The 23,335-nt window shown below is 40.5% G+C and overlaps 1 protein-coding gene across 4 annotated transcripts in view; it reads left to right on the top strand.

Moving 5' to 3' along the window:
• Window positions 1-23,335, top strand: part of NCOR1 (nuclear receptor corepressor 1) — a 55,076-nt gene that overhangs the window by 13,706 nt on the left and 18,035 nt on the right. For 3 of the 4 annotated variants that reach the window (XM_063402723.1, XM_063402725.1, XM_063402724.1), the window contains exons 3-23: window positions 629-765; window positions 2,201-2,396; window positions 3,349-3,531; window positions 5,407-5,520; window positions 6,811-6,867; window positions 7,311-7,363; window positions 8,092-8,158; window positions 8,538-8,710; window positions 10,317-10,407; window positions 10,903-11,081; window positions 11,528-11,582; window positions 11,754-11,855; window positions 16,294-16,424; window positions 16,915-17,132; window positions 18,736-18,798; window positions 19,129-19,268; window positions 19,977-20,103; window positions 20,738-21,293; window positions 21,975-22,104; window positions 22,383-22,578; window positions 23,134-23,304. In XM_063402723.1, the coding sequence (XP_063258793.1) occupies window positions 629-765; window positions 2,201-2,396; window positions 3,349-3,531; window positions 5,407-5,520; window positions 6,811-6,867; window positions 7,311-7,363; window positions 8,092-8,158; window positions 8,538-8,710; window positions 10,317-10,407; window positions 10,903-11,081; window positions 11,528-11,582; window positions 11,754-11,855; window positions 16,294-16,424; window positions 16,915-17,132; window positions 18,736-18,798; window positions 19,129-19,268; window positions 19,977-20,103; window positions 20,738-21,293; window positions 21,975-22,104; window positions 22,383-22,578; window positions 23,134-23,304 (3,139 nt within the window). The remainder of the gene's footprint in view (window positions 1-628; window positions 766-2,200; window positions 2,397-3,348; window positions 3,532-5,406; window positions 5,521-6,810; window positions 6,868-7,310; window positions 7,364-8,091; window positions 8,159-8,537; window positions 8,711-10,316; window positions 10,408-10,902; window positions 11,082-11,527; window positions 11,583-11,753; window positions 11,856-16,293; window positions 16,425-16,914; window positions 17,133-18,735; window positions 18,799-19,128; window positions 19,269-19,976; window positions 20,104-20,737; window positions 21,294-21,974; window positions 22,105-22,382; window positions 22,579-23,133; window positions 23,305-23,335) is intronic. The other variant, XM_063402727.1, reaches the window with a different exon arrangement.

Genomic DNA, 23,335 nt, shown 5'->3' with positions numbered 1-23,335 from the left:
CAGATACTTTGGATCTTTCCTTCTACTTCCATGTTAGCAAAAGGAAATTCAAAAACTGAAGCTTTTTGGCTTGTTCTGTGTTTATTTTTAGATAATTTATGAAAACTGAATCTCATGGGTAATGATCTATTACATGTCTTGTAGAGCTTCTCTTTGGTTAGTGCCAGCTGCATATAATTTTTGAAAGCAAGTGGTCCATCACACAAAAATACAAATAAATAATCTTGTACCTCACTTTGTAAATTGTACCAACTGGAAAATACATCTTGTCTGACTCTTAGTCCTGATTAATAGTGTCTGATATAAAAATGTCTTGAGGTAGTAACAAAAGAAATTGCCTCGAGGTTGCTCTCGTTTTACCACTTTGCAGTTGGATGTGCAAGACTGATTTTAAAGCATGTTTTTAAAGGCTATTCATCTGCTTGCTGCTGACTCATCTGTGTTTTGTTAGAAGTTGCTAATAAATTAGGTGGAATTCCTAGTATAAATATTTAGTCTCTTTAAAGCTTATTTAAATCTCGGAACTGCCATTTGCAAACATTTTTTGAGCTGGAGTAGGACTATATCAATCTGGAGTTACTGTATTTGATATCTTTGGAGATGATCACTGGGTGCTGTGTTCCCTCAGGAGTTTGCCGTTCCCGACTATCGCTCCTCTCACCTGGAGGTCACCCAGGCCACGCAGCTCCTGCAGCAGCAGCAGCAGCAGCAGCAGCTCCGCCGCAGGCCCTCGCTGCTCTCCGAGTTCCACCCCGGCTCCGACAGGTGAGGGGGCAGAGCTGCAGCCTGGGGTGACATGGGGACACACAGAGAGGACAGCAGCTGGCAGTCACACGTGGAGTTTGCTTTCAGTTCCAATATCTTCAGTGGGTCACTGCGTGGGGATGATCAGTGGACAGCATCATTGCTCTACTCCTGGTCCAACAAGGTTTTCAGGCAATGTTGAGCATGCATTGGAACAACACTGAAAGTTATCTGAACGTCAAACTCAGAGATTAAAATCCCGCTACAGATCAGAATAATGTTAACTGGATTGTAATAATTGTAGCAGGAACATGCTTCTGTTTAGGGGAGAGATTAAAATATGATTTGTGCACTCAATTCTTTAGTGTGTTAGGCTGCTGGTGTACAGTCATAAGTGTTAGTGCCTGTAACAACCTCTTTTCTTGCACTCAGTGCTTGTAAAAACCTTCTTTTGCCTTGGACTCTTAGTGAATATATCTGCTAGGAGGAACTTTTTATGCAGGATTACTGCTGGAGGTTTATTTTGGCTATAACTGACAAATCTGGTTCTGAACAAATACTCATGATGAATGTTATGTAAATACTGGTCTGGCTTAAAATCTCATTAGGATATTCCCAGAAATAACTTGATGATAGTGAAATCTGGGGCTTCCATATTGCCTTCATCTTGTGTCAGCAAAATGTCAGTAAGGCTCTGTTTTAATGCTGAGAATCACAGCAGCTTTTAGAGTGCTCAAAATTGAGTTTATAGCAGTAGTAAATCACACCCCCCCCAGATTGTAAATTTGTAAAAGCTTATTTGGTAGTTCTGGCAAACTGCAGGAAACTGCTGCTGTCATCTCTTCAGTGGCACTTCATAGGAAGACGTTGAAGCACATGAGGGTTTTTTATGGACATCCTGTGCGCTGCACTGGGAGCAGCAAGTGATAACTGTTGAGCATTTTTCTGAGAAAGAGGAGTCTTTAAATGACTCATGGATTGAATCAATGACTGCTTCTGTCACCGAGTAGCATTTTAGTAAAACTGAGTTCCAAACAGACTCATGGCTCATCTCAAGCATTCTGTGTATATTTGAAAATTATTTGGCTGCAAAAATTCAATAATGGAGCTGTTGTGGCCATCTTCAGTGGAATATAGTAATGTGTTTTTCTCATGGATTTTTGGTGTGTTTATAATTTCAATCAGAGCTTTGATTTGAACAATATCCTTCTAGAGGTGCTGAGTTTCTTTAAGGTTGTGTAATGATAGGAGCACCTTTAATTTGAGATTCAAGTTCACTTTCCCTTTTCCAATGGATTTCAAGTGTTGTATTTTTGAAGATCATACTTAAAAACATTCATCTGCTTTACTATTTAGAGGGAGCTTCACCAAATTGCATCTCCTTTTAAACTGAGAAATGTTGATGATTTTTCTTTATCAAAAATGCATATTTGAACAGTTTACCTCTTCTGTGTAGGCCTCAGGAAAGGAGGACTGGATATGAGCAGCAGTTTCATCCAGGCCCATCTCAGACGGATCATGATTCACTGGAATCGAAGCGGCCACGGCTTGAACAAGTGTCTGATTCCCATTTCCAGCGTGTCAGTGCAGCCACTGTCTTGCCTTTAGTGCATCCTCTGCAGGAGGGGTTGAGATCTGCAGATATTAAGAAGGTAAAACCCTTTACTGTTACAGTGCTGAAGGTGCAACTTTCTGTGTTGCAGCGAGCTAATGGGATTTTTTTTCTGTTAGGTGATTTTTTTGTTTGTTTGGGTTGTTTCTTTAATCCCAAACATTTACTTTTACACATTATCAGGAGCTGTGATCGTGAGTCAGTGTTACTCTCTTACAAAGTCTGACTCAAACACAGTAAATAGACTGGAATTCTGAGTTGCCACTACTCTCTTTAAGTCACTCAAACCTCAGTTGTAAAATGATTGTAGCATAGTGCATGAAAAATTCTGCTTTTCAACTGAAAGCTGCTGGCAAATGCATTCAAGTCCATTTTTTCTTGTAATTAACATTGGGACTGAATAGTCAAAGTACTTCCTTCCACCCCCTTTTAAGCATTTGAAATGAATCTGCTTATTTACATAACACTAATTATACTTGTCACTGTCTCATTTTGGCTAAATGTAGGACAATCTAGTTTGGGGTGGGTATTTTCTGTTTTAGGTATTGAATATCAGAGCTAAATTCACGAGAACTTCACATTTATAACCACAACTAACTCCAAATGTGCTTTATCAGGCTAGTCATGGTTATTTTCAAGAGTATCCTCCTCAGTATAGGTGCAGAGTATTGAGGAGTGGCTCTCAAGTAACCTTTCCTTTAAAAATAAAAGTTATTGTTTACATTTATGAAGATGGATTTTAAAAGGAAAGCCTTTGGGTCTTATTTTGCTTTCAAGGTAAATATTGCAATATGGTGTTTAAAAAAATCCAACTTTGGAATTACAGTATCATAAAAGATTTAGAGCATTATGAAAACTTTAACTGACTTCTCAAAAGAGATGTAGATAACTGGAAATTGTTGTTAATTCCTGTGTGTTTGATTACTGAGCACTCATATTCCCAAGTTATGACTGTTTCCTCTCTCTTCCCCCATCTCCTGTCCCCATGGAAGGACCCAGCTTTTGGAGGAAAGCATGAGGGACCATCTTCTCCAATTTCTGGTCAGCCTTGTGGGGAGGACCAAAATGCTTCACCTTCCAAGCTGTCAAAGGAGGAATTGATACAGAGCATGGACCGCGTAGATCGCGAAATTGCCAAAGTGGAGCAGCAAATCCTGAAACTGAAGAAAAAGCAAGTAAGCACAGCAGGCACTGCTCCTGTTTTCTGCCAGTGAAAGAGGTGTGGAAAACCCTCATTTGGTGATGGTGAATTTTTTGATTACATGAATCAGATGAAGAAGTTGAAAAGGAAAGATTATGTGCATGATTTTATTTTAAATAAGTTGGACATGGCACAGTTTTAAACGTTTTTGAAAGCAGGAGAAAGCCACATAGGAGCAGCAGCAGATGGGTTTATATTTGAAACTGCTGTGAAACAAGGGCACTGTGACTGTAATTTCAGCCTCAGAGCTGCCTGCTGGCTGAGGGGAGGATCACCTTTCTTCTTTCATGGTCTGTGCAAGGGGAGAATCCCTTGCATGCATCTCCAAAACCAGAGCTTGTACAAAAGTCCCTGGATCATCTGCTTTCCCAAGGGCAAGAGATCCTAACATCTGGAGCTAGGGTCAGCCTTGAGGGAAAGTACAGCAGGAGAGTTATGAATAAACACATAGCAGAGAAATAAAGGAGGAAATACCATTTTTTTTAATATGGCCCTGGCTATGCTTTGCATCAGAGGTCTGCACTTCAGCCACTGGAAGCAAAGGAAGTGTTTGCTGGCAGAAGTTGTTGCTTTCCCAGTAGCTGTTGTGGCCAAGTAAACCCACCCTTCAATCGAGGCATCTGTTAGTCACTGACAAAAACAAAGTCCTTGTTTCCTTTTTCTTTTTTGACATTCAAAGACCCAGATAGAAAAAGTGCCAGCTTTACTCTTTTATAGTTGGAACTCTGGAGGAAATGGGAGTTACACTGTAGGATTTGTTAACTTGTAGGTCCGGGATAACAAACAGGCAACTTTCATGAGCTATGTGTTTTTATAGTCTGGAAGCATTTAATTATGCCTGAATTTTAATGGCCTGTAAAGTGACCTCCAACAGAAAAACAAAAAAGGATATCACTGAGAACCTGTTTGTCTATTAGTGATGCTTATCTCTCTGTGCACTTTTCCACAAAATCAGCAAGTGCTGTGCAGCTCATCTATGAAGGATCATTTGTGCACGTTTGTCTGTAATTTGACTTAAAAAAAACTACAGAGTTGATGTTGAAATCATGGAGCCCACATCTTAGGGCATTCTGCTAAAATTTTAGGGAATCCTTGCACAGCAGTGTAGCACATTTTAGTACTGTAAGGCAGGACAGATCTGGTGTCAGAAGTTCTTTGCTGTATCTTTGTGGCAGGCATGGGTGAGGATATTTAGAAAATGAAGATGTCACTGAGCCAGATTTATTCGATGTGAAAATAAATCACAGCAGTGTAGTAGCTAGGAAAGGGTTACAGGGTGGATTTTTTTTGCTTTTGGTAGTTTTTTTTGTTTGGTATTGTAACAGTCTCGGAACTTTAATGCATGTGGAGTGGTTTATTTTTGCTGCAAAGTACCTTTAGAATGATGTTCTCTGTGGAGTGCTAGAAGGATTTTTGTACCTTTTGAAACCATAAGACAGCAGTAATGGTGACACTTGAACATGCAGAGTGCAGAAAGGCAGCTCTGTGAGCTCTGTGCTTATTTCCATTGTGAGAAGGCAGCTCTGATGTAACTGCTCTCCAAAGTTGACACTTTTGTTTAAAGTTAAATTATGACAAATTACAAAGTGACAGTGGCTTTAACTGTCAAGCTGAAACAAGTCTGATTCAAGGCAGGTGAGTCTTGTAAACAGATAATTTCAGTTGCCCACAGTACAAAAAATAGCCTTGTTATTGTCCCTGTGGGCATTAAAACCATTTCATTCATTCTCTGTCAATGCAAAGCGAAATAAGAGGCAGTGCTGACTGATCAGCTGCATATTTTATCTCTGGTGACTAATTACTGGTGGGGGGAACATGGATGGCTGATTTTCTTTCTTTGGTCTCTTAGCAACAACTTGAAGAAGAAGCTGCGAAGCCTCCGGAGCCGGAGAGGCCGGTGTCCCCTCCTCCCGTGGAGCAGAAGCACCGCAGCATCGTCCAGATCATCTACGATGAGAACCGGGTCAGTGTCCTCTGCACCTCACCCAGGGGCTCTCACTGCCCCTGTGCTGGCAGTAATCAAGTCTTCTTTTACTTCCATGAGGCAGTTTTTGCTGTTTTACTGATTTGCCCACTCTTCTTTTACTATTCATTCGCTTCTTTAAATGAAAGACTTTTCTATGACATTTTTATTCTCAATTGTGGGAATCTTCCTTCTGTTGTGTAAGCACTCTGAGCTGTGGGGCTCAGACCCTCGTGCTGAGATGCATCAATTAAAGATATATATAAACACACACATATATCCTTTTAAGTGTGTGATATGAAAAACGCCTCAGAAATTCATCTTGAATTCCCTATTCCTCACATGAGCTGACAAACTTGGCTGAAGACTCTACTTTTAAATGAGCTGAAGAGAAAAAACTGCATATGTTGTAGGATTTTGTGCCTTCTTTATAAACTCTTGACTTCTGGCACTTAAGGTTTGGATAAATTAACAGATCTGAAGAAGTAATATATTGTTGAATTATGAGCTTGTGTTGTTTAAGTGGTGAGAAAAGTTCAGGAGCTCAGTAATATTGCCAACAGTAACAGCAAAAATGCTTCCTGCCTTTTTTTCCCATGGTAGTTTGAGATTAGGGAGTCAGATATCTGGGGATTTTGAAAGTATTGTGACCTTCTGTGAGAGTGGTATATGTTTGTTTAATTTCCCAATTTTATTCTGTAGTTTAGAGGAACAGCTAACTTCTATTACAATAGAATTTTTTTTTTTAATTCGAGGAGGTAAAAACCCTCTGCAAAACAATGCTAGATTCTGTACAATACAACTGTGTCCCAAGCATGCCGTGCAAAGAGGGGTCAGAATTATTTTGTGGCCTTCACTTAGTGTGAATGAAGGACCTTTGACACACTTTGTGTGTTTATGTACACATGGATTCACACTTCCAGATTTGGCAACTGGAGAATTTGAGTATCTTAATTTCATTTTTCAAAGCTAATTATAATTTGTTTTACTGGACACCTTTCTTCCTCTTTATAATTATTTGCTGTATTATGAAATGCATGGTTTTTTTGAACTGCAGAGATCAGTTTTTACTTTTATGCTCTATCAGCTTCCAGGCTTAGAGATCAGAGTCACTTCCACACAATTCAAGTACAGGTTTCTTTATTTGCTGAGGCAACATTGCAGAAGTAGGTTAAGAAGGATCTCGTGTGGTCAGGCAGGGGTTTAGCAGAGAACATAGAGTTCACATCCACATTTGACATGAACTTCAGAGGATTTATTCAGACTATACCAAAAAAATCTTATTTGCAGAAAAAAGCAGAAGAAGCTCACAAGATTTTTGAAGGTCTTGGTCCAAAAGTTGAATTGGTAAGTTGTGGATTTCTGTTTTTTTTTCTTTTGTACTAATTTCTGTGTTGCCAGTTGCTCTAATTCTGTCATGCTGAACAGCTGTAGTTCTGTGATTATGTATAGGAGAAATGTATGTCTAAATGCACTGGTGAGTAGGGGCTTGAGTGAGTTCATTGGCCATGTAAGTGTGATTTTTAAAATAGATTTTAATCTATTTGATAGAACAGTTTCAAGTATGAAGAAATGAAGTAGTGTTACATACATAAGTAGTTATAATCTAATTTTAAGTAATGAAATCTGTGCTTTGTGCTGAATATCTTGTAGTCCCTTCAATTCTGCTGCATCTGAGATTGAGTGCGCTATTCTCAGAATACTAAAATATTGTTAAATGTGTTGCATAGACATTTAGAGTTCCATGCATTGCAAAGTGCTAAATGTTCCTTTCTTATCCCAAATTGCAGCCGCTTTACAACCAACCCTCAGACACCAAGGTCTACCATGAAAACATCAAAACGTGAGTGCTTTAATACCCCCTCCTTGTCCCATACAGATCTGGATTTAAACATTCCCTCACATCTTTCATTGCTGTCACCTCCAAATAGGATGTGTGAGTTTTGACCACCTTTAAAAGCTTCCAGTCCATATAACTTTCTGATTTCTTTGTTGTAAAACACTTCTGCAAGATGTGCAGTATATGTGCTGAAGGCAGAGGGAAGCCCTGGCTTTGCATCTTCATTTAAATACAAAAATAAATAATAAAACTTCAGTTGGCTGTCCTTTAAAAACCCCTTTGAAAAAAAGTAATTCTTGCTCCACTCCATCACACAGATTTGTATAGCAGTTCCAAAGTACTTATTTCTTGAATAATACATTGGAGAACTTAACTTCAGGGCTGAATTGCAAAGACTTTTCCCCCATAGAGGCATAATAGCTTCAACCAACTTTTTTCATTTTAGCATATTATCTCTCATGCGGTAAAGGAGAGCACCTGCCTTGAAATTGCAACCTTTTGTGTCTCAATTGCTTATTCCAGCCATCTTCAAAAATCTCCTCTCTGAAAAAATACAGTATTAGGTGATTTAGGTATCTCAACTTCATTGGGAATCTTCCCTATTTTTTACCCGTGAAATTTTTTTCATAATAAAGATCTGGCATCTAGAATTGAGGTGGGGTTTTGTTGAGTAGTTTTGAAGTGCTTGATTCTTATGTAGTTCACTTTTTTCCCCTGATTTTTTTTTCCAGAAACCAGGTGATGAGAAAAAAGCTGATCCTATTCTTTAAAAGAAGAAACCATGCAAGAAAACAACGGGTAAGAACACCATGATTTGCTAAAAGAAGCAGGTGGCTGGTTTTCTCTCTGGACCCTTGTCTTGATTCCCAAATATATTGATTAGAAAAATAAGACCTTAAGCTAAAACAAGTGTGGGATATTTCTGGAAGGCAGTATTGACAATTACCAAATACCACGAGGATGTGTGAAGCAAAGAAATTGTGTATAATATTCAAAATCTACATTTTTGTATCCACTTCCTCACCTTCTCTGTGCTGGAAATTTGGTATAAATCATCTTCAGCATGGAAGGGACTGGAGCAGGAAAAATCTGTGCATTCCAGAGCCTGCCCATGGGACATGTACTGATCACTTGGTGTATTTTACTTAGTTCAAGGTTTGCTTTTGGAATTTAACAGGAGCAGAAAATCTGTCAACGTTATGATCAGCTGATGGAGGCATGGGAGAAGAAAGTGGACAGGATAGAAAATAATCCACGCAGGAAAGCCAAGGAGAGCAAAACACGGGAGTACTATGAGAAACAATTCCCAGAAATCCGGAAGCAGAGAGAACAGCAAGAAAGATTCCAAAGGTATTACTGGGGATTGCAAGTATTCCTGCAAAATATCTCTTTAGTCTTAAGTTTTAAAATGATTTATAATAAAGTTAGTTAATTTTAATGGTGAAGTTTTATGTTCATCACTTTATTGCTTTAAAAAGAATGTTAGTGTGTCACAGAGTATAAAATGAGGTGTTCTTCCCTTTGTTCACTGTGTTTCCATGGCACTGAGCTCAAGTTTCACTTCCCATCCTAAGGATCTCCATGACTTTATCTGTCACTGTCACACGTGTCCCCTTGGCTGTCCCTCCCCTCCAGCTGTGCCAGCTGTGCCAGCCTCCTCCCTTGGTGTCCTCTCAGGCTGCTGTGGTGGCATCCACGGGGTTCCTTTCCCATGTCCCTTTCCAGATCTGCCATCAAACCCCGTATTTTCCACAAGGAGCAGAGGAAAAGGGCCAATTAGCAAAGGTTGTTGAGGTTGTGGTGTCAGTGAGATGAGGAGAGTTAAACTGCTCAAAAAGGACTTTGTGGAGTTCTGAAGGCAACTGCAGCATCAGCTTCCCTGAGCCTGTTCCTTTTGGGCACACACCCTCATTTACACTGGCATTTTTCTGTCACTGTCTCTGTTACTCCTGTGTTTCATGATCCCTGTATTCATTAGCCCCCACACTCAAAAACCATTTATCTTCTTAATTAATAATTTGACTGATCTTTTGTTGTACTTGCCAGGCAATTTTATTCCAGACGTTTTTGCATTTTAAAATATTCAAGGTGCGACAATTAAGGCCCTATTATTTAATTTTAATCTATCAGACATCTGTTAGATGGAAACTAGAAGGAATCTTAAAAGGAATGAAGTGCAATTCACTTGAGAGTTCACTTTGTAGTACTGTAGGTAGAGAGATAGGATTTAAATTAGAATTAGGTCAAGTTTGATTGAGTTGTGTTGAAATCTGTTTATCTGTTTATCATGTAAGGGTTTTTCCTCAGATTTTGTGCAAATGCATGAATTCATTAATTCAGTAAAATCTTTGAGGTATTTTGTCTCTCCATTTAGTAGTGATTTTTACCTCTGAAATGCTTTTTGGCCCACATGCTGTAGTATATTATGATGTTCCTAAGGGTAAAGATCACAGGCTGAAAAATTCTCCCAAATTACTGCTCTCCCTATTAATTCGAAAGTGGAAAATTTTCTTTCTTTTGTCGTAACAAATCTCAGTACTGTATTAGTAATGTGACCAAAGTGATAAAAGGAAAATTTAGTGTGGTTTTCTTAAAAAAAAGAAAATAGAAAGGCTCTTTCAATGTGTATCAGTTACTAATTAAGGGGATAATTTCTGTGCCACTGATGAACATTTCTCATGCTCAGCAGAAGCAAATTCATTTATCTGAAGCACCTACCTTGCAGTGGAATTGGTGGTAACACCTTTTTTTCTGCCCTTTCTGCCAAGTTTTGCAAATTCACTGTAAAACCAAGCAGGACACGAGTTTGTGCTCTGACTCTCCTTAAGAAAGACCAGTCCTAGCTGATTTGAGAGACTGCTAACAGCCTTCTAAGGAATTCTGGAGGTTGTTGTGGTATTCAAAACCTGCAGATAGAGCTAATTTCCTTTTTCCTTCTGTTTTCCCCTCGTTTCAGAGTTGGCCAAAGAGGGGCTGGCCTGTCAGCAACCATTGCCAGGAGTGAACACGAGATTTCAGAAATCATCGATGGACTCTCCGAGCAGGAGGTGAGGCTGGTGGCTGGGCTGTAGAACCACAGCCCATAAATATTTCACTGGCATGAAAGGTCTCTAGTAGAGGATTTTTTCATTGATAAGGGAAAGCTCTTCTCTCTTTAAGAGAATCTGTGTGAAGTGTGGCTTGAAGCAGATCTTAAAACACTTTTCTTTTGAGGGTTTTGCTTTCCAATTGTATCTGCCCTAGATTTTTCTCATGTGGCTGTTCATTGCAGGCTTGCTGCAACCTACTTTTTTACAGCTGTAACAAACATGGGAAAACTCTTCCTTTTCTCAAACCCTCCATTATTTTGGTGTTCCATCAGTTGTGGCCCTGTTTCCTTTAGTGTTCATCGCCATAGTGACAACTTCTGCAAGAGCTGTGTACAGAGAGAAGTTCCAAAAAGCTGCCTGTGACTGTGGAGCTTTAAGAGCTGTGCAATTCAAGAACTGTGCACATCAGTAGCAGCATTTTGTGTGTTCTTTACTTTGTCTTTTGTTCTGCAGAATAATGAGAAGCAAATGCGCCAGCTCTCCGTCATCCCTCCCATGATGTTCGATGCAGAGCAGAGAAGGGTGAAGTTCATCAACATGAACGGGCTGATGGAGGATCCCATGAAAGTTTATAAAGACAGGCAGTTCATGAATGTCTGGACAGATCATGAGAAGGAGATTTTTAAGGAAAAGTAATGGCCTTTCTTATCTTTTCTTTGTATTGCATTGAAATGACAGTTAAATGCCCAACCCCTTAAAGCTAAATCAGGAATGCTGAAGCTTTTGTGCAATAATATTTGATAATGTTCTTAGTTGGCTGTAATAAATATTGCAAAAGTTTTAGACTTCTTTTTTATCTGGGTATGCTCACATGTATTTAGTCCTTAAATACAAAATTTTCTCAGAAGTGCTTTAGTTCTGTGCTAAGATTAGAATGAGAAGTGTAGATAGGGAGTTTCATTTTATCATTTTAAGTGCTCAGTTCTAAATTTGCACAATCTGAAAACTGGGCTTTTTAAGCTAAGTTCATTTTTGTAAATGAAGGGTTTGCTGATGGAATAGAATGTTTGCAAGATTGTTTATTTTGTTTGATCATGGATTATGTTGTTAAACTGAAATAATTTCTGATTTGTGAAAGGTTTGTCCAACATCCCAAGAACTTTGGTCTAATTGCTTCCTACTTGGAACGAAAGGTATGACATTTTTTAATATAAATAGAGCTTTTCTATATAATAATAAATAGAAGCTTTTTTTTATTTTAGGCTGGGGGCTGAATAGTTTTAACTGTTTGGAGAAATTAAAAACTCAAATCTTATCTTTCCATGAGGAGTAAACCCTACTTTTTCCCTGCTTTTTCACTTTAGAATGTTCCGGACTGTGTATTATATTATTATTTGACCAAGAAAAATGAAAATTATAAAGCCCTTGTGCGAAGGAATTATGGCAAACGCAGGGGAAGAAACCAGGTAGGTTGAATTTATTCATCACTTGGGTATTGTTATTTTATTGCTTCATGTTTACAACTGTTTCATTATCTGAGAGAGCAAAGTATTATAAGCATGAGGGAGAAATAATTATTTTTCCTTTATTGTATTGTTGCCCCTTTAAAATTTAAGTGATCCTGACCTCAGGGGTATTGTTGGTTAGTTTGGTTTTAATTCTCTGAAATATCTCCCTCCTTTGCACATTTCTTACTTGTTCTAATATGACAATGCATTTTTTTGAGGACTCAGCCAGACATTGTGGTTGAATCCATCATTAAATCCTATGTTGGAGCCAAGAGTAATTAAGTTTAGCATGTGACTTGCAGTGGAAAATATATAATCAGTTCATAATGTCAGTGTATGTCAAAAAGCAGAAATTAATAGTGATCTTTATTTGGTGGTCAGGCTTGAAGTCAAACTGGAACTTCAGAGCCAGAAGAGAGGGACCAATTTAATGCATGTGAATAAAAAATCCTGCTGATTCAGGAAGTGTTCCTTTGGAAGTCTTCAGAGAGGAGAAGAACAGCATTTTCTAAATACATGTGCTGGGCTAGCAGGGTTAATGTGGGTATTGGAAAACAAAATAACCCTGAAACTTTGAGACTGCACAGATCTGCTCTGTAACCAGTAAATGCACTAAATATTGCACTGAAATACACAAATACTGAACGTTTTCTGGGAGTCCCAGTAAATGTACATTTTTAATATAAAATTGTTGCAAACAGCTTCAGCTGAGGAGTGGATCCTGTTCAGTAGAAACAGCCATGGGGTTGTGCTTCTGTGGTGCTGTTGTACTTAAACCTTTGAAATTATGGGCTGGTGTTCCACCAGAAGAATCCTGTCATGGGAGAGCACCTTGTCTGTTCCCCATAAATGATGGATTGCTTAGGATAAGGTCATTGTCACTGTGCACAGGATTTCATAGAGCTTCTGCTGTGATGGGAAAAATTACTGGAAATAACCTCTATTTTGCCAGGACTTTGTTAGAATTTCTAATCCTAATAATCCTTTCTAATAGGAAGGGTTGTTGTTGTTGCAGTAGTGACTGGGGAAGGATTGCAGTTAAAGTCTGGATGTGTGGCAAATGAAAAGAAGATGGAAATAAACAGGATTGTCCAAATGGACTCTTACCAGAGGCAGTGCTGCCATTGGAGTGCTCAGTTTCCTGTGCCATTATAAAATGAGCTTGATGTGATCATGTGAAGCCTCACATGTTGAGGGTGCCTTTGCTGGGTGAGGAGACAGGCCTGGCTCGGCTGTAGCACAGTGGAACTGGAGATTCTGAGATATTTAGGAAGTCATTACTGTGTATTTAAATGTCTTTTCCACGCTGTTAAACTTCAGAATATTGGAACTGTTAGAATTCAAAATTTGAATGGAAAAATTTGAATTCAAAATTTGAATTCTCTATCTATAAGTGGTTGCTTTCCTTGGGTAACGTGTATAGAACAGAAAGATTTTAACTCCAGCTTTAGACACAAGGGCAGGGTTTTGCTTGGTGAACTCAGCTCAAGGTGCTGTGCCTGACTTTGTGAGTGCTCCTGTGAGTGCTGATTTATATGTGAGTAACTAAATACACCAGTTGGAACACTGAAGGTTTGTTCAGCTCAGATTACTTGCTCTTGGAATTGTAGCAGAGTTGTACTCTGTAATTGCTGGTTGTTGATCCACTTTAAGTGCTACAGCAGATCCCTAAACTTTGGGCAACTACTGGCCAGGCTTAATGTGTGCTCTGTGAGGATGCAAGAAAGTGCCAGGTTTTTAGCTCTGGAGAGGGTTGATCTGGACTTGCCAACTCAAAGAAATACTCTCAGCACTCTAAAAGGGAAATTTTACCACTTCTGGAAATTTAAACTCAGAAGTATTGCAGTTAGCATATTAATAGCAAAGAACTACACGGTACCAAAAATCATATTTGTATTTCTAATTTTATTTATAATTAATTAGCAACATCTATAACAGCTAGTAAAAAAGAACTTGAGAGGGTTGGACTGCCTGGCTTGGCAGAACTTTTATCTTACAGTTGCAGAAAGCAGCTCACCCCCTTCCCCCTCCCATGCCCCAGCTTTGTTTGAAGCTGATATTTTTCATATCTCTCAGTAGCAACTTGAAACTTTCTTGCTGATTGGCAAACACAAGTCATGTAAGATTTATGAGGTGCTCCAGGATGGGCTTAGGCCAATAACAGGTGCTTCAGCTTAAACTCTTAATAGTTCATATATTTTTGTAAATTAGAAGGCAAGCAAGTGGAATATTGCAGTGGAGGAGATACTTATCATGGTAAGGACGCTGAAGTCCTTCAGAGAATGCAGTGAGCACAACTTGGCTCAGCTTTCAGAGTGGAGGCTTCCACTTGAGAGAAGCTGAGTGCTGGATCAAGGATGTGAAGTGCAGAGATGCAAGGCTGATAAAATTCTGATGTGTGTTTGTCCTCAAATAGGTCTGGAAAGGGTTTTTTATAAAGTACTGCCTCAACTGTTTCACAGTGTCACAGAGGCAGCTGAACAAATGTGTCTTAAACCAAAGCTTGTCAAATGTAGAGCAAGTTTTTAGCATAGAATTGAGAGAAAACTGTGGCTCTATGGTGCTTTACCTTCCCTGTCCCTGGAAATTTTCAGGGCTTAGAGCAACCTGGTCTGGTGGGAGATGTCCCTGCCCATGGCAGGAGGTTTGGAATTGGATGATCTTTAAGGTCCCTTCAACCCCAAACCATCCAGTGATTCTATGATTACAGAGTTCCTTAAATAACTCGTTGAAAGAAGGTTTCTCTAAGTGAAGTTTTAAAGGCTTTGGTGGCCAGGCAGTGCTCAGGGCTGGCTGTGTCCCTGCAGTGTGTGTGGCTGCAGCCTGTGGCCGGCAGCAGGTGGGAGGCAGTGATGTGAGCAGACAGAAATTCACGCCTGTGTGTGACGGGATCACCTCTGGTGACTCCGGGGAGATTAGGAGGTGCTGTGTGAGAGGGGCAGCGCTGCTGCAGGCAGCTTAAGTGGCAGAATGACACAATTTCCTGGAATAAACACGTTGCTGGGTCAGGCAGCCTCTGCTAAGGAGCTCTGTGATGTGGCTGCTGGGGTGGGTTTTGTCCTTTTGAGCCTGCCCTGAGCTCAAGCCCATCCCCTCGTGTGGACAGTAAAAGTTTCAATCAGCAGATGAATGTGCAGGAACGTCGCTGACCGAGGCTTCGACTCCTTCAAGGTTTGTGTTTATGCATCAATTATGCAGCTTAAATAAAGTTACTGGGTAACAGAACCAAGTGATGTTAAGTTGGCCTGGTAAGAACAGGATTTTCAACAATTGTTTTCTAAATAGATTAGATGGAAAATAATTTTCTTTAAATTATTATTTTTTTAAATGCAGTTTTTACTCCTTGTTTTCGGGTCAATCTATCTAGCAAGGTGGAAATAATTTATCTTAGCATGTCTTTGACATCTTGCTTGAAGGAAGTCTTTGCATAATCAATAACCGGCACCTTAATTGCTAATAATTTACAGCAAGGTGATCGTGGTTAATTTGGGGGTTCTGCTCCAGTTCACATTATTAAAATGTCAAAACCAAGTCAGTTTGTGTCTGTTTCCAGCCTCAGTTTAGTGGTGAAACAGTGACACCTGCTGCTGCTGCACTCATAGGGAGGTTGCTTCCTCTGTGAAAAAGAAAAGTCTATTTTGAGGAATTTTTCAGTAGATTGTAAAATCTGAGTTCATTAAGTGCTAGGACAGCAATCTTGTAATTCTCTGTCCTAGTCTTGTCCCTATGTTTCCATGAATTATGTTTTATATCTTTGTGTTTTCAGGAATTGCTAAATGTAGTCAGGGTATCTGTTTGAGACAAGCACGGCTTACTGTGCTTGTAAAACTGTGATCTCAGTAGATAAAAGCTTTTGTTGGTTGTTTTGGGGTTTTTTTAATAATTCTTTCTGTAAATTCCCTGGAAATGTAACTCTAAAATTCCCAACCCAGTTTTTTTAACAATTATATTTCTTAAATACTAGTGACAGTTTTGAGAAAGCGACTTGAAATTGCTGATAACTTCCATGCTACAAGACCTTCTGCTTCCCAGTTGTAAGATCACGTTTCACTATAAGATGCACAAAGTTAAAAATAAAATTTGAGAGGAGCAACACCCTCACTACATGGGTCAGACTTGCCTAAGCACTTTTAGAACAGAGCTGTTCATTTTTAGTGGGGCACACAGCAGCCAGTCTGTGATTGTACCCAATCACCTCCATGCTCATGCTGTACTTCCAGGGAATTTGTAAGATATAAAGCAGAGTTATTCTGGTTTTTTGCTGACCACTGTGCAGTGCCTGTAACTTAAAATATCAAGTGGGAAGTAAGGCAGCATCAGTTTTTGTGCTGCTCTGAACACGAGATGCTGCACCTTTGTGTGATCAAGTTATCATCTAAATCCTGTTTCATTTCAGCAGCAGATTGCCCGTCCTTCTCAAGAAGAAAAGGTAGAAGAAAAGGTAGAAGAGGAAAAATCAGACAAATCTGAAAAAAAAGAGGAGGAAAAGAAAGATGAGGAGGAGAAGGATGAGAAGGAGGAATCTAAGTAAGTGTGTATATGCTGAAATGCATGAATTCATCCTAGACTGCAGGTTTTGGCAAAAAGGGGAACAGGATTTGCATTAGCCTGACAGTGAAATCTGGACTGAAAACTATTTATTTTGTGTATGAAACAATTTTTTGGATATACTAATTTCTCTGTCTTGCTGAGCTAATCAGATCTGTGGAAAAAGTAATGGGATTATTATTTTTCACATGTAATAATTTCCATATCTTGTAGGTTTGGGCTTTTTTCATATGTTCTATCACACATGGAGTGTTCATATTTTCTTTGAAGCTGACAAAATCATGTACCTGTATTATTGTCTGACAACTAGAGATGGTGGGCAATAAGTGAATTCTGTTTCACTAAAGGCATCTTTTGAGTTCACGGAGTTCTGTTTGTGGGGTTTGGGTTTTTTGTCTGTTGATATTCAGGACTATCTGCTCACAATAGCCCTCTGAACATGACTGAATTCTATTTTACCTATTCCCAGAGAGAATACCAAAGAAAAGGACAAAACTGAGGTTGCACCAGAGGAAACAGAGGAAAGGGAGCAGGCGGCTCCTCGGGGCCGAAAAACCGCCAACAGCCAAGGTCGGCGTAAGGGCAGAATCACCAGATCAATGACAAATGAAGCTGCACAAGCAAATGCTGCTGCAGCTGCAGCCACTGAGGAGCCACCACCACCTCTGCCACCCCCACCAGAACCTTGTGAGTAGCATTTACAGCACTGCCAGGGACCCAGCTGGGCGTAGGCTCCTCACTGCCACGGGGCTCTTTCCAGGCATGCAGTGTGCACTTTTGTTTTCCTGTTTAATATTGCAGCTTTATTCTTAGCCCTGCTTATAATTTTGTGACTGTGTGGAACTGTTAAACTTCACAAGGGTGACTTCAGGAATAGTTTATCAGCTGACTGTTAGGGGAGGAAAGGCAGTGGAGCCCTGGTGTGGTCTGCAGAGATCCAGGTGCCTGTGACACAGATTCCCTTACAGGCTGCAGCTCACAGAGGATGCTGTTAAATAATTGGCCTGATATTTGAGTACCTCAGGGAGTTTCATAAGCAGAAATAGATCTTGGCAAGTTGTTGTTTCTGCATTAGATGGCAAGAGTTTTTTTTAAAATAAAATGTTACTTTCTTGGCTGTTGCGGTTGAAAAAGATGACGCAGTCTCTGAGTGTATTTTGGAAAAGGCTGACCCAATTTGTGTTGATGCTGAAATACCAGAATATCTTGTGGCTGGTAAATAATTATCCAGGATGGCAGGGCAGGTTGTGGTTTCTTTCTTGCAGTGCTCTGCTGTGGCAAAATTGGTTGCCCCTCATGCTTACAGGCAGCTGCTATTCTAGAGCTTGTAACAACTCTTCTGTTACTCAGATGTTCTGCCTCTAAAGAACAGAGCAAGTGGGCACATCAGTTCTTGTATTGCTGTAAACAACAGAGATTGTGAGAAACATTCTTGCTCCATTGATACAGTGGGGTTTTGTAAGCAGTTTATATGGGTTTTTATTAGTCTGAAACAATAGTGGGTTTTGCTTTTGTTTTGCTTTATTTTTAAACCATTTTTGCAGGGTTTTCTGAAAAATCCAAAATAGTTTTCCGGTGGATCAGATACTTTATAGTGTCCTACTTTTGTGGTTTGTGAATGGAAGCTGTTGCAGGGTCTTTGTTACACGCTGTGTGCAATGGCAGATTTTATGGAAAGGAAATGGAGGCTGGTGCTGCTCAGTGCTGTTCAGAAATTTAAACAGGATGATACAAATTCCAGAGGAGTGAATGAAAAGCACTTTGCACTGAATCATACTTAGTTTCCTGCTTGCTTTTACTAACTGGATTTTTTTTGTTTTCTTTTCTTTTTGTCCATTTATCCAGTTGGAGACTCAGTTAATGCAGGAACAGTAGATTTCTTGACACTCACTAACCAGTAAATAACCATTCCAGCAGTGAGACAGCACTGAACTAGCTTAGAGCATGTTGGATTGCTGCTTTTAGTAGCTGATGGTAATTACTGACATTTTAAATAAAATTTTAGTGATAAATACACCTAAGTTACTTACAAATCTTCCTTGACAGACAGTTAATCCCAATTTTGTAAGCAGAATAGTTTTGAACAGTTTTCTCTACTGAGATTTTGGTGGTTCCTTCTGTACCTCTTGGTTTAATGGAGATTGATTGCTTCCCTCTGACAAGAGAGCTTTCCCCAGTGACCTGAGCAAGCCATAATGTAAATAGATTTCTTGACTATGGAATGCATAATTGGTGCCATGATAATGAATCCTGGTCTTTTCTCTGCTCAGTGTCTTTGTTTCTCTTTCAGCTTCTACAGAGCCTGTGGAGACATCCCGCTGGACAGAGGAGGAAATGGAAGTTGCTAAGAAAGGTAAACCTTGCAAAGCCTTTGACTTCCTTCTGGATACTTGCATTTACAAAATTTCAAGGATTTACTGAATCACTGAATATATTTGCTGTGCCTTTTGCCAACACTATGCTGATTTTAAAATTGCTGTTGTTGTTTTTGTAAAAAAAAGAAAAAGCAAACAGCTTTAACAGACAAAATCATCTTTTGAGACTTATGTTGGCTCTTTTCCTGTGGGCTTGGACAGCAATACTTCTGTGTTGTCTTCCCATAGGCATTGTTATTCCATTTATTGAGGTTTGGATATCTGAGTTATTGACCATAGTAAATGTTGGTTCTTTTATGTCTGACCAGGTCTAGTGGAACACGGGCGGAACTGGGCAGCCATTGCCAAAATGGTTGGGACAAAAAGTGAAGCTCAGTGTAAGAACTTCTACTTCAACTACAAAAGGAGACACAACCTGGACAGTCTCCTCCAGCAGCACAAACAGAAGGTGAGTTCTGTGCACATTGAATATTTTGCAGGAGAAAACTTGGATCTTTCTGAAGTCGTGTATCACACTTCACTAAGGCTGTTTTGCAATTTCCACTCATTTTCTTTTCTACTTGTTTTTGTGTTGTGACATAAATCTCTTAGAAAGGGTGGCTGCAGCTCATTGATCTGTGACAGTAGCCACTTCTTGCTTTAAAATGCAGCAGGAGGTTTTATACTGGGTAAAACACTTGAGCATGAAGAGTTCTTCAGTGCTCTGAGAGCCACGTTCCTCACCAGTGCATGAGCAGCTGTAGATGTACAACAGCTCCTTGAAGCACAGCAAGCACTGACCTTACCAAACACAGCAAGAGAGGTGGTAGAAGTCCAGGAACTGAAAGTTTGGGGGCATTGAAAAAGTAAAATGCTGTGTGTTGGAATCCTCCAAGCTGCAGTGCTGTCCTGATCTTCTCTCCCTGAGGTGAAGAACATCAGTGTCTGGTCTGTTGTCCCCCAAACATGGCCTGAGACCGTGGTTTGTTCCCAAACTTGTTTTTGGTCAGGAGCAGCAAAAGTTAGCCTGAAGTTGAAAAAGTGTCCCCTTGTGAATGACTGTGCTAAACAGAGATTGTGTGTCCTTCATTTCAACCTCAGACTGGTAAATGGGAGTGCAGTAAAAGGCAATAATTGTGAATTTCAGTTAACATTGTCAATGCTGTGTCTTCCTCAGTCTTCACGAAGGCCCCGAGAGGAGCGAGATGTGTCCCAGTGTGAGAGTGTGGCTTCCACTGTGTCAGCTCAGGAGGATGAAGATATTGAAGCATCTAATGAAGAAGAGAACCCAGAAGACAGTGAAGGTAACATTTCTGGGAAGGAAACTTGTCTGTGCACAGAAAGGAGCCAATGTTTGTGCTAATTATATGCTCAGAAAGCTGTGTTCCACTTCATGATGTTGTTGTTCAAATGCTCTTCCAGTTGGATTTCAGCAATTTGAACTCACTCAAGGGGATGCAGCATTTTTAGAATTTAGCAGCCTAAAGAGGTTTGCTGCTTAGTATTTTGAGATGCTTTGATTATGCTGTCACCTGGAGTGTTGAAACAAGTTGAATCAAATACGTGTAACCTTTGGTAGTTGATAGTCTTATAAAGCTTCAGACAAGCAAATTCAAGTGGTGGTTTTTGTATTGTGGTTTTTTTAATATATATTTGTTGGTTGCAACTGCTTATTTAAAGACCCTCAACATCAGTCAATCTTTGCTGGTCTTTTGTGGAGCAAAAGGCAATAGAATTCATTAAAAATGAATGAGAGAAGATAACTGAGTGTTGGGGTTTCAGTAGTTGGTATTTTTTAATTCAGTCAATTGTCCATTTCTATAATAAGTTAAAATGAGTTGTTTTGCAGATATCTTGGTTAAAATTGATGGATCCATATTGCACCTGATTTGTCAGATTTCATTGATTGAACCTTCATGACAAAACATTTTTCCCCAGGTGCTGAAAATAGTTCTGATACAGAAAGTGCTCCATCTCCAACTCCAGCAGAACCTGCTAAACCAACTGAAGAAACTCCCTCTGAGCCTGCTGCTCCAAAAGTAACCACTGAGGCCCCAGCAGAGCAGGAATCTGCCATTAAACCTGCAGCCAGCACATCTCCCTCCTTACCAGCCCAAAGTGTCTCAACAGCTGAAACTCAGAACCCCGAGCCACAGGTCAAGGAGGAAATCAACACTGAGGCTGAAGAGCCAATGGAGGTGGACAGTAGAAGCCATTCAGCTGAAGCTAAGCCTGTGATTACTCTTCCAGTTCATACCAAAGTAGAACCTGTAGAGACTGAAATGAGGTTACCAGAGAACATTCAAGTGAAAATAGAGAGTGATACCAAAGAGAGAGAGATGGAGAAACCCAAGGAAAAGTCAGAACCGGAGGAAATGGACTACAGCCTGTCCCAGCAAGTTCCTACAGCCAGACCAGAATCCCATTCAGATAATGACTCCAGTGCCACCTGCAGTGCTGATGAGGAAGTCGATGGAGAGCCTGACAGACAGGGGTGAGTAGGGCTCTGAATGGGCAGTCTTGGAGCTGTTTGTCCTTTGGGAGTGGCTGACACCTCTGAGGGTGTTTGAAGTCTTTTCAGTGTTCTGTAGGTGCAGTTCCTGTGTCACCCCAGTGTGCCCCCTCCCTCTCAGTGCTTTCATATACACACAGTGCCAGGGATAGATGTTTAAATGTCAAAAGTATCCAGTGTCATGGAGTGCATGTGGACTTTGGAAGAGTGCAGGTGATGGTGCCTCTGCACTCTCTTGCCTCTTCAAACATCATCTTTCCACAAATGGTTTAGCCCTCCATGTGAAATTATTTTGTTGTAGAGTACTGTTTATTTTCTGTGGACTAAACACATGTAGTCCTTCCAATCCCCTGTGTTTTTCCAAAGCACTCTCTATAAAGAAGGTTGCATTGATGCAAGTACTGCATACATAAATTTCTGATGTGGGAGATTCTGAGCTCATATTTTGGTATTTCTGTGTATTCTGAAAATATAGCAGCATCTGTTGCCTCTTCTACCATATGTGCTGTGGGACAAAACACAACATGGTTCTGACTTTTCAGCTCTTTGTCCAGTCTGATAAATGTGTTGGTTTGTTGAATTTAAGAGTTGTGGCTGTAAATTTTTTAAGATGTGTAATCTTGGTCCTTTTGGTGATATTTTTCCCTTCTATCTCTTTTCCAGTATCTTCAGCAGAGAGTCAAAGCCCTCACTGTTAAATCCCACTGGGTCAATTCTGGTCTCATCCACAATTAAGCAAGGGCAGATGGACCTGCAACAGCTTCACCACCGAGCTGCTGTCATCCCACCCATGGTATGGGCAGTTTTCAGTGCTGTTTGAAGGAGTGTTTGTGACCCCCTAAATTTAATCACAACATTAAGCAGGAAAAAAATGTTAAACAAATGAAGAAAAAATACGATTTGCTTTATTATTGTATTTTTCAGGGGGAAAGTAGGTTAAGTACACCCAATAGCTTAAACCCAGTGTGGACCTTTTGAAACAGCCAGACTGCAGGGGAGAGTTGAGCTCCACAGCTCTTCCAGGAGGAGCCTGTGAGGGTGTCCCTGACATTGTCCCCTTGCTGTCCCCAGGTTTCCTGCAGCCCCTGCTCTGTCCCCGTGGGCACTCCAGTGAGTGGCTACGCTCTCTACCAGCGCCACATCAAGGCCATGCACGAGTCAGCCCTGCTGGAGGAGCAGCGGCAGCGCCAGGAGCAGCTGGACATGGAATATCGGAGCGCTGTGAGCCCCTGTGGCACCTCCAAGAGCCCCAGCGTGGAGTGGGAAGGTTGGTGTCACCTCACCTGTGCTGGGATAACCCCGGGCTTTGTGTGACACTGCTGCCTCACTGGAGGGGGACAGTTCAGTGTGATAAGGGACTGATAATGAGCTGCTCCTTGCTGGAAGGAACCTGCCCGCTCTGCTGCACTTACTGCTGAAGAGCTGCCCTGTAGCCTCTTTATGTAAAGGCAGAAACTGGTTCCATTTGGGTCAAACCCAAAAATGAGTGGTTCCCACAGAGAAAGGTGCAGTGTGCAGGTGAGAGGAGCAGATGATTCTGTTCTAGGGGAGCCCTTCTAGAAGTGTGAGGTGAAGGTGGGAGTACTGCATGTACTCCATGCAGTAAAACATTCATTTTAACTGTGCTCATACATGGACACTGAAACAGGGCACAAAAGTTTGGTGGAACACCTGAATGCTTCTTTTTAATTGCACTGTTTGTGCCTGGTGGGTGTGTCTGGCACTGGAGTAGTCCCTTCATTAAAACTATGCTGTGAATTGGACCTTGACTCCAGTTTTTAACCCAGAGTTCTTCTCTTTCTGATAACTTCAACCCTCCCAGGAAAACCAGTGGCCTACATGCCTTATGCTGAGGTCAAGAGAATAGAACAGGAAGCACAAGTGCAGAATCCAGCCACAAGGTCAGCATCACCCTACAGGTTATCTCCACGAGAAGTCAATAAAGCCTCTCCCCAGCCTGAGATGAATGCTGCTCGCTACAGTGTCCCTCCAGGTAAAGATTTGGAGGATCAAAGTATTCTCTA

The sequence above is a fragment of the Prinia subflava genome, chromosome 8 (assembly GCF_021018805.1).
Source record: "Prinia subflava isolate CZ2003 ecotype Zambia chromosome 8, Cam_Psub_1.2, whole genome shotgun sequence".
In the NCBI taxonomy this organism is placed as follows: domain Eukaryota; kingdom Metazoa; phylum Chordata; class Aves; order Passeriformes; family Cisticolidae; genus Prinia; species Prinia subflava.
This window is presented reverse-complemented; position numbering and strand designations above follow the sequence as displayed.